This window comes from Carlito syrichta, unplaced genomic scaffold (assembly GCF_000164805.1).
Source record: "Carlito syrichta isolate Samal-C Ts95f unplaced genomic scaffold, Tarsius_syrichta-2.0.1 Scaffold314352, whole genome shotgun sequence".
In the NCBI taxonomy this organism is placed as follows: Eukaryota; Metazoa; Chordata; class Mammalia; order Primates; family Tarsiidae; genus Carlito; species Carlito syrichta.
Genome location: NW_007258448.1, coordinates 626476 through 637242, shown reverse-complemented (window position 1 = coordinate 637242; position 10767 = coordinate 626476). Strand labels below are relative to the sequence as shown.

Here is a 10767-nt window from a genome sequence, read left to right as displayed (position 1 = left end):
CCACTGCACTCCAGTCTGGGCGACAGAGTGAGACTCCAACTCAAAAAAAAAAAAAGGCACCACTTACGAGCCAAAAAGGAGGCAGAGATCCAGTGATAAAGATTTGCTAAGTGCAAGGTAAAGCACCAAATGCTGATGAAGAAGCTGCTGCAAGTTCTCCAGACGATCTAACTAAGATCATGGATGAAGGTGGTTACACTAAATAAAAGATCTTCTATGTAGATAGAAAAAAAAAACCTTTCTAGGAGGAAGATGCCATCTAAGATTTTCATAGCTAGAGAGGACAAAATGCCTGGCTTCAAAGCTTCAACGGACAGCCTGACTTTCTTGTTAGTGGCTAATGCAGATGGTGACTTTAAGTTGAAGCCAGTGCTCATTTACCATTCTGAAAATCCTAGGACCCTTAAGAATTATGCTCAATCTAATCTGTCTGTGCTCCATAAATGGACCAACAGTCTGGATTACAGTGCATCTGTTTACAGCATTGTTTACTGAATGGTTTAAGCCCACTGTTGAGAATAGTTTAAGCCTACCGTTAAGGAAAAAAAAATTTTTTTCAAAGTGTTACTACTCATTGACAATACGCCTGGTCACCCAAGAGCTTTGAGAGAAATGTACAAAATTAATGTTTTCATGCTTGCTAACAAAACATCCCTTCTGTAGCCTGTGGATCAAGGAATAATTTCAACTTCCAACTCTTATTTAAAAATTACATTTCATAGAGGTATAACTGCCATGATTCCTCTGATGGATCCAGGCAAAACAAACTTTCTAGAAAGGATTTACCATTCTAGATGCATTCACGAACACTTGTGATTCATGTGAGAAGGTCAAAATATCAACATTAGTAGCAGTGTGGAAGAAGTGGATTCCAGCGCTCATGGATGACTTGGAGAGGTTCAAGACTTCAGTGGAGGAAGTAACTGCAGATGAGGTGGAAAAGCAAGAGAACTAGAGGTGGACTGCAGTCTCATGCTAAAATTCAAATGGAGAAAGAGCTGCTTCTTATGGATGAACAACAAAAGTGGCTTCTTGAGATGGAATCTACTCCTGGTGAAGAAGCTGTGAACATTGTTGAAATGACAACAAAGGATCTAGATTATTATATCAACCTAGTTGATAGAGCAATGGCAGAGCTTAAGAGAACAGACTCAAATTTGGAAAAAACTTCTACTGTGGGTAAAATGCTATCAAACAGCATCACATGCTACAGAAAAATCTTTCATGAAAGGATGAGTCAATGTGACAAATTTTTTTACTGACTTACTTTTAAAAATTGCCACAGCTACTTCAACCTTCAGCAACCACCACCCTGATCAGTCGGCAACCATCAACATCGAGATGATACCCTTCACCAGCGAAAAAATTATGACTTGCTAAAGGCTGATGTGACTGTTAGCATTTTTTAGCAATAAGGTATTTTTAAGTTAAGGTATGTACCTGATAATTTTTGAGTCAGGATCTCACTGTTGCCTAGGCTGGAGTGCAGTAGCAAGTTCATGGGTCAGTGCAATCTCGACCTCCTGGGCTCAGGTGATTCCTCCACCTCAGCCTCCCAAGTAGCTGGGACTACAGGTGCATGCTTGCCATGCCCGGCTATTTTATTTTTATTTGTATTTGTAGCAATGAAGTCTCGCTGTATTGCCCAGGCTGGTCTCAAACTCCTGGACTCAAGAACCCTCCCTCCTCTGCCACCCAAAGTGGTGAGCCACCATGCCCAGCTGGCATGCACATTAATTTTTATACATCATGCTATTGTACTTAGACTATAGTATAGTGTAAACATAATTTTATTTGCATTGGGAAATAAAAAAATTGTATGACTCGCTTTATTGTGATAACCACTTTATTGTGGTGGTCTAGAACACATCCTGCAGTATCTGTGAGGAATGCCTGTACATCCTTGCCAGCAGTGTGAGGTCCATTTTCTCCACATTGTTGTCAACACTTGGAATCATCATTTTAATGGCAGACATTCTAGTGCCTGTGTAGTGGTGTCTCATTGTGGTTTGAGTTTGTATTTCACTAATGTCTAACGACCTTGAGCATCCTTTACTATGCTTACTTGCCGATTATGTAACTTCCAAGGTGAAGTGACTGTTCAAATGTTTTGCTCATTTTAAAATTGGATTGTTTTTCTTCGTATTGTTGAGTTGTGAGATTTCCATATGTCCTAAATACAATTTTTGTTGGATATACAATTTGCACTTTAGAAAGAGAAACGCAACTGCTTTAGATAATTGTGCTTTGTCATATAATATGAGGTCTATTTGTATTTTTAATATCCTCTAATAAGGGAACTATTGTCTTCATAATCCTGATTTACCAAGTTTACCCATGCCTAATAAGATTGTCCATCAGCTGGCATGTGAAAATAGGGAAAAGAAGTAAAAGTAGATTGATTTTCCTCAACATTCTTCTTAATCTCGCCAGATTTTAGGAGTCTCTTAGAAAACTATGAATTGTAGGAGATAACAGACTGGATCATGTATCTGATCATTAGTCCTCTCCCTTTTTTCTTTTTGGCAAACTTTAAACAAGTCATCAGTAAGCAGTGACGTTATTACTAATAAAACATTCTGTACTTTAAAAAAAATTAGATTTCTATCTCTTAGACTAAGTCCCTGCTGTTTACATAATTGTTCTCCTTATCAGACTAAAGCAAAGCACCTCTGCCCAGTATATATTTCTGTTCTTAGTTCCATGATTCTATTTCCTTTACTTACTCCCTATCCATATGCTTTTCCTTCAATCCTCTCTTCTACCCTCGCCAGCATCCCATACCTACAAGATACTTCATTTGGTGATTCCAAATAAGTTTTGATGACCCTATAGATCACCTGCTATGCTTTGTATTGCAAAGACAACAAAATGAAAGTAGTAATAAAACTATCTTCAGAACTCACAGGAAGAAGAACAGAGTTTTTCAAGAGCGAAAAAGTGAAACCATTTTTTATAATGCTGTCAGAATAAACACACATTTTAAAAAACTTTATTATTTTAGACTTCAATCTACCTAGCAATGCAAAAACCAATGATCAATCTTTCCCGAACAACAGTGAATCTGGGGAAGTTATGTGTCTGAATAACCAACTCCAAAAAGTAATAGATATAGAAAAAACAAGTATACAAAATAAAATTTACTCATTTTAAATCACGTAAAAACATATTTCCATGTGTTGCTTCAAAATATTTTTACAGGCAGGGCGTGGTGGATCAAGCCTGTAATCCCAACACTTTGGGAGGCCAATGTGAGGGGATTGCCTAAGCCCACAGGTACGAGAACTGCCTGGGCAACTTGACAAGACCTAATTTCTACAATAAATCAAAAATTAGCCAGGTGTGGTAACGTGCACCTGTAGTTCCAGCTACTTGGAAGGCTGAGGCGGAAGGATTGCCCGAGACCAGCATGTTGATGCTGGGGTGGCCATGAGCGCGTCACTGCACTCTAGCCTAGGCAACAGAGTGAAACTCCAACAAAAAATATATACATATTTTTTTACATATAAAAAATGTTAGTTTTAAAAAATTTTACAGGATAGCTTGTTTCCTTCCCCAGGAACACTAAAGTGTCATATCCAAATTTAAAACTAACTCTTCTATAAGTATTATTATAATTGAGATATACAGCAGATCATACTGGCAATCTTTAACATATATGTCATCAGGATATAGACAATCCAAGGGTTATAAGTATTTATGAAGGTAAATATGAAACAATTAATTATATTCCTTAAATCAGATTGGTTCCCATTAGATACCTAATGCTAAGCTTATTTATTTATTTTTTTAAATTGATTTTTAAAAAAAGTAAATTTCCTCTGGGTAAAAAAGTAATAATTTTGACCTGTTAAAGATATATATATTGATAAAATATATATTGATAAAATATAGTTTTGTTTCTAAACATGTAATAAAACATTACTCTAACTCATAATCACTAGATAAAATAACTAACTGGTTATAAAATTGTATACAGCTTGAACTTTTCAGATCGACTGACTTTCTTTTGATGTAAGGAAAAATATAATGATTGGCTTCAAATTCATTCTTGAAATTTTCAGTTCAATTGATTTTCTTTTGATATAAGGGAAAATATGATTGGTTTCAAATTCATTTGTAGTAATGTAAAATTGGTGAGCTGTATTATATGTTAAAGAAAATAAAGATAATATGACAAAATTTATTTATTTATCAAAGTTACAATAAAATACTTTTAAATGTATACAAAATTGTAAAATAATTGATGCTATTTCCAATAAAGATACCTGATATAATATTTAGTGACAGGATAAAACAAAGTTATGTTTAATGATTTTTGTTCTTAAAGTCACCTTATTGAACGATACATCATGAAATCAATAGTTGTACATCTAGGAAATTTACCAATGGAGCTCTCTTCTACTGGCGTGTATATTTTAATTTGCCTCATGTGAGTATCTCTTCCATTTTGGTGGTTGGCTAGTACCGCAATCTGTATCATGAATGTGCGAGTTGGCTTCTTATGGTTATCAGTTAAGGGAACATGAATCCAGCCACTTGGTTCCACCAATTCAAGTTGCTGCCAAGGGAAAAAAAAAGATTATGCTTTCACCCAATGAATGCAATTTAGAATAATAGATGAATTCTAAAACTAACTTATAATTAACATTTTGCTCACTGAAAGAATGACAATATGATAATAACTACTACCAGTTATTGGGTACTATTACCATGATCTACTTTTACAGCTGCCAAGCACTTTATATGTACCATCTCAGCAGACAAAATAAAAATAGATGTATGCAGTCTTAGTATTTATATAACTGTACAACATATAGAACATTAGAAAGCACATGTCTCACGGCCTTTACAAATATGTCAAACCTTTTTGCATAGATTAAAATATATATATAATTTTATAAACATTACACATTTATACAGATTGTTTCTTTATACAAACAAAAGTATCTGGCATTGAAAATAACAGTGGAACACTGCTACAGCTGCCAACAAATATAACACATATTTCTATTTTTTTATGTTCAGAAGTATAAAATGCTATTTAATAAAGAATACCGAATTTAGTGTCAACAGTCAGGGCTTGAATGCCAGTTCTACACCTTATGAACTGTTGGAACCTGGGCATATTACCTAATCACTCTCAGCCTGAATTATATCATTTATAAAAGAGGGAATAATATCATCATCTTTTAGAGATATCAAAAAAATTACATAAGATAATGTACATTAAGAAACAAGCACAATATCTGACATAAAACAAGTATTTCATAATTTTTAAACCAAAAGTCATATAAATTGACTCCCTAAATAACCAAAGCAATTGAAATATTAAGGCATTTTATACAATTTTACATTCTTTTAAGATGAACTATCTTTAAGTGATCATGCCATTTCTTTGAGGAATTCCCTGATTATGTGGGAAAACAAAATACGTTAATTAGTCAGACATTACATTTCTAGAATGTAATTAGTACATGGAAATAAATCAGAAGCATCCATCTTTTCAAGCCATTAGGGGAAAATCTGCTAAAGTACACTATACAATACCTAAAAAAGGTGTACTGCTGTCCAGATATCTAACAAAACCAGACAGTAACTGTCTGGTTCTAAAGACAACATTTATTGGCATTTGATAATAAGTGAGCAAAATTTCACAGTAAACAAAAGCATACTCAATTTCAAAAACAGAGAAATGGACTAAGCAATTTATCATTTACAAACATAGCCCCTTGAGGTAGTTATATACCTATGACAGCATATAATTGCTCCTATCTGTAAAAAAATAATATACACTCACAAAACCCCTCTCCCCTCTATAAGGAAGAAATAGACATGTACAAATATATACAGACAACATGCTGTACAAGTAGGAATAAAGTCTAACATTATGCTTCTGGTATATTTTATTGCAAGGCCCATGCCTAATACATGAAAATTTATATAACAATAAATCAGATTCTATAGAAACTATAAGAATATTAATAAAGGAAAATTCAATCATTAAATAAATATCACAGATATTTTTCTTGAAAAATAGTAAGTGATTTGCCTAATCTGGATAATAATCTAAACCTAAAGTCTAGATTTTTAATGTTTTTCAATAAGAAACGCTGTGTAAACATTAGATAAAAATTTTAATTAAAAAAACTGTCCATCTTTAGCAAAAGAAGGAAAACCTTAAGTCAAAAGGTAACCCTAAGTTTCTAACAATTTCCCTAAAGTTACAAAATGGTTTTCAAAAAATAAATATTGATTTTAAATTAACTTAATTATTAAACACAACATTGACTATATGCATCACAGAAATATAGGCTTATCTTATGAACATAGCCAATAGTAGGAGTATCAACAAATCTAAATATGGATTCCAAGGAGTTGCTCTAGAAAAGTAATCCAGGAACACCACTACATCTTCTTTTCCCTCCCTTCTCCTTTCTTCATCCCTCTTTTCCTCTCTTCCTTCTTTCCCTCCATTTTTTATAGAAAAGGCATAGAAGTAGAGAGGATACAAATGAAAGAGAACTGGAATCTTTAAACAAGCAGTGATTTTTTGAATGGAATGATTTCCTTCTTTTAATTACAAAACAAAAAAATAAACAGACATCTACTTCTCATGGTATTTTCAGTTTGTGGCTTTTTATAAGACTTACATTAGCGATAACTTAAAATGAGTAAGTCAAAGACCTAATATATTTGGTTTCTACCTTTTACACAGCAACAAATACTTACTAGGCACTTAAAATGTTCAAGGTATTGTTCTAACTATAGTCAAACATAGAAAAATAGTAACAATTTGTTCCTAATCTTTAAAAAAAAACAGCTTAGAGGCAGACAAACAACTTCTCTGATGTCTTTCAGTTTCCTCATATACACATTAAAGAGATTGGATAAGACATCGTCCAATGGCCCCTCCATTCAGTGATTCCAAACACAAGAAGAAATATGTGGTAGGTAGACTAATGGGCCCCCAAAGATGTCCATGTTTTTCTCCAAAACTTGTGAATATAGTCATTTACATGGCAAAAAGACTTCACAGGTGTGATTAAGTTAAGGCTCCTGAGGCAGGTTGATTATCTTATTTTATTTGGGTGGGCTCAATGTAATCACAAAAGGGCCTTATAAGTGGGAGGCAAGAGAAACAGAAAAAGGTTTAATGAAGCAAACAAAGGCTGAAGTGATGCAGCTACAAGCCAAGGAAAAACGGCAGCCTCTAGAAGCTGAAAAAGACAAGGAACTCCCCCTTGAGTCTCTAGAAAAGAACGTAGTTTGCTGACACCTTGATTTTAACCCCTAAGACCATTTTAGACTTCTGACCTCCATGTATACATTCATTCATCAGATTTTCATTGAGCAACTATTATGAACAAAATGATGACTAGGGACTGAAAATACAATGGTGAGCAAAAGATCATAGCTGAAGTAATTATTCAAACAGGTATAAAAGATATCCTTTAAGCATAATAAGACCTCAAAAAGTCTCAAGGCTTTCATAAAAATACTAAGAAAGAAACCAAAAAACCCAGAGTTGACAGAAAAAGTTTCTAAAATAAATACAAATGTCAATAATAATTCCTCAAAAAGAATGTTACTAATAACAGCAAGAAGCTCTTCTATAGCACATACTATGTGCCAGGTACTATTCCGAGTACATTAATTATATTAATATATTTAATCCTAGAAGTGAGATAGGTAATATTATCCTGATGTCACAAATAAGACAAATGAGACACAGAGAGCTTAGGTAACTTCACCGAGGTAGTGGCAGAGCTGTGATTTAAACAGGTAGTATGATTTCAGAGCCTATGCTCTTAACCACACACTGTAATTTTACATAATGTAAAGATAACAATTTAGTAATAATAATCTTATATGAAATACTATGTTATACAAATAAAATGGGAATTTCCTCATTATAATGTAGTTTCTTTTATGTCACATACATAGTGCATACATACACACACACACACATACGACATAAAGGAAGTACAAAAGAGAACAATAATGGAATTAAAAGTAGGATGCTGATTTCAAAATCTCTAGAGAGGGAGAAAATCAAATAATATTGTATACTACAAAAGAAGCTTTGAAAAAGGACATAGCAAGATGATATATAGAGAGCATAAAATTAATGATAAAAGATCAAAGACAATACATTCACATGCATCAAGTACTTCCTTTAAAAAAACTCAGGTTCTCTTGAGGACATTATACTAACTAAAACAAGTAAGTGACAAAACAACAAATACCATATGATTCCACTCATATGAGGTATAAATTTGAGTTGGTCAAATTTATAGAGACAAAATGTAGAATGGTGGTTGCCGGGAGCTGGAGGTAGGAGGTAATAAAGAGCTACTGTTTAAAGGATATGGAAGTTCAGTTTGGGAACATTAAAAGAGGTACTATTCCGAGTACATTAATTATATTAATATATTTAATCCTAGAAGTGAGGTAGGTAATATTATCTACCTCACTTCTAGGATTAAAGTGAGGACTGGATGATGTTGAGGGTTGCACGATAACATGAATGTACTAAATGCCACAGAACTGTACACTTAAAATAGTTTAAATGGTATATTTTATGTTATGTATATTTTAACAGTATAAAAAATCCTCAAGTACACTGAGTTAAAAAAATATGGAGAAATTAGAGCCCTCAAACACTGCTGGTAGGTATGTAAAATGGTGAAGCTGCATTGGAAAACTGTCTGATAGTTCCTTAAATAATTAAACACAGAGTTACCATATAAACCAGCAATTCTATCCTTAGTAGAAATGAAAATAAATGTCCACATAAAAACTCGTACACAAATATTTGTAGCAGCAGAAGCATACATAATAGTCAACGGTTGAAAGAACCCAGTGAACATCAACTGATTAATGGATAAACAAAATGCATACAACAAAATGTTACTTGGCAATAAAAAGAAATGCACTGCCATATGTTATAACATGGATGAATCTTGAAAATAAGTGAAATAAGCCAGTGACAAAGGATTACTCTATATAATTCCATTTATATAAAATATCCAGAAGTGGTAAATCCACAGAGACAGAAAGGAGATTGGTCATTGCTTAGGCCTGGACAGGGCTTTGGGGGAGGAAAAAGATGGGCAGTAATTACTATTGGGTAAGGTGTGTCTTTTGAGAGTAATACAAATATTCTAAAATCGATGTGGTGATGGTTATATAATTCTGTGAATATACTAAAACCAATTTATTATGCATTTTCTTTTCCTTTTCTGAGTTGGAGTCTCACTCTGTCACCCAGGTTGGAGTGCAGTGGCAAATTCACGGCCACCCCGGCATCGACCTGCTGGGCTCTGGCGATCCTTCCACCCCAGTCTTCCAAGTAGCCAGAACTACAGGCGTGTGCTACCACACCCGGCTAGTTTTTTTTATTTATTGTAGAGATGAAGTCTCGCCAAGTTGCCCAGACTGGTCTTGAACCCTCGGGCTCAGGTAATCCACTTGCCTCGGCCTCCCAAAGTGCTGGGATTACAGGCTGAGTCACCGAATCCGGCCTTATTATACATTTTCAATTGGTGAATTATATGATATGTGAATTATATTCCAATAACATTATTAATTTTAAAAAACCATATGTCACCTTAAAAGGAAAATCTGTGTTTTAACACAATGAGTTAAAATATTCTCAAGAAAATTGTAAAAATATATTTGATGGGTGAAACAAACAAGAAAGATACAGAAATAGTAATTAGATTCTTAAGTTTTTCTGGAAAAAAGGAGTCTAAACTCTTTTTAAGTTTAAAAAGGAAAAATGAGGGTAAGGAATGGGGCTTATAATTCTAGATAGTAAAACCTAGTATAAAGCTGTATTAAATAAATGGTGTGATACTGCATTTCACAGCAGTAGTTATTTCACTTAGGGTGCATTTAGCTGCAAGTATAAAATCCAATCAAGTATAAAATGAGGCTTAAATGGTAAGGGAATTTATTATCTCATACAATAGGAATGCTTGAGTTAACACAGCCACAGGGCAGGTTAATTTAGAAGCTCCATTCAAGGATCCAGGTCTTTTCATCTTTCTATTCTTTCTATGTGGGTAAATTAGCATTATTCCTAGGCTAGCTTCCCTTATAGTCACTAAAATGGTTATGGTACTCTTCCAGAGGCAAAAATTAAGTACTGTTCCCACATGAAATCCTTTTAAGAACAAGCACATCTTCTCAGAAGCTCTTATTAAATACCCATTCCTAAGTCAATCATCAGCAGAAGAGTGGGAGCACCATGACTGGTTTGGCTCAATCAGAACTCACTCCCTGGGGTTGGGGATTGGAGACAGAACATGACTACTACTAGAAGGCTATTTTTGAAGAGAATTGGAGTTATATCATGAAAAGATAGAAGAAACACTGAGTAGAAAACTAACAGCTAAAATCAAGAAAGGATGGCTTGATAAAAAAAAAAAAAAAAAAAAAAAAGCATTGCAGCAATTGATTGCTTAACTAAAAAGTTTAGATCTTAACTTTATAACCAACACAAAAAATTCCTAAAGAAGTAAATATCTAAACAAATCAACAGTTACAACAATAAAACTACAAGGGTATTAGAAGAAAATATATAGGAACATGTTTAAAGTATTTTGGTAGGTTTCACCTGCCAAAGCAATACACAAACCCAAGTACATAAAACAAAAGCAGATTTGACTACATGAACATCAAAAATTTCTATAAGACAAAAAAAAAAAAGTAAGCCGGGCTCGGTGGCTCAGCCTGTAATCCCGCGCCTTGGGAGGCTGA

The 10767-nt window shown here is 33.9% G+C and overlaps 1 protein-coding gene across 4 annotated transcripts in view; it reads right to left on the bottom strand.

The window, feature by feature from the left end:
• The window catches only part of ANAPC10 (anaphase promoting complex subunit 10), a 102050-nt gene that overhangs the window by 28719 nt on the left and 62564 nt on the right, over positions 1-10767 (bottom strand). For 3 of the 4 annotated variants that reach the window (XM_021719282.1, XM_008071517.1, XM_021719281.1), the window contains exon 5: positions 4121-4561. The exons of the other annotated variant lie outside the window; for it this stretch is intronic. In XM_021719282.1, the coding sequence (XP_021574957.1) occupies positions 4331-4561 (231 nt within the window). In that variant the 3' untranslated portion in view covers positions 4121-4330. Of the gene's footprint in view, positions 1-4120; positions 4562-10767 lie in introns of those variants that run through there. 4 annotated transcript variants of the gene reach the window in all.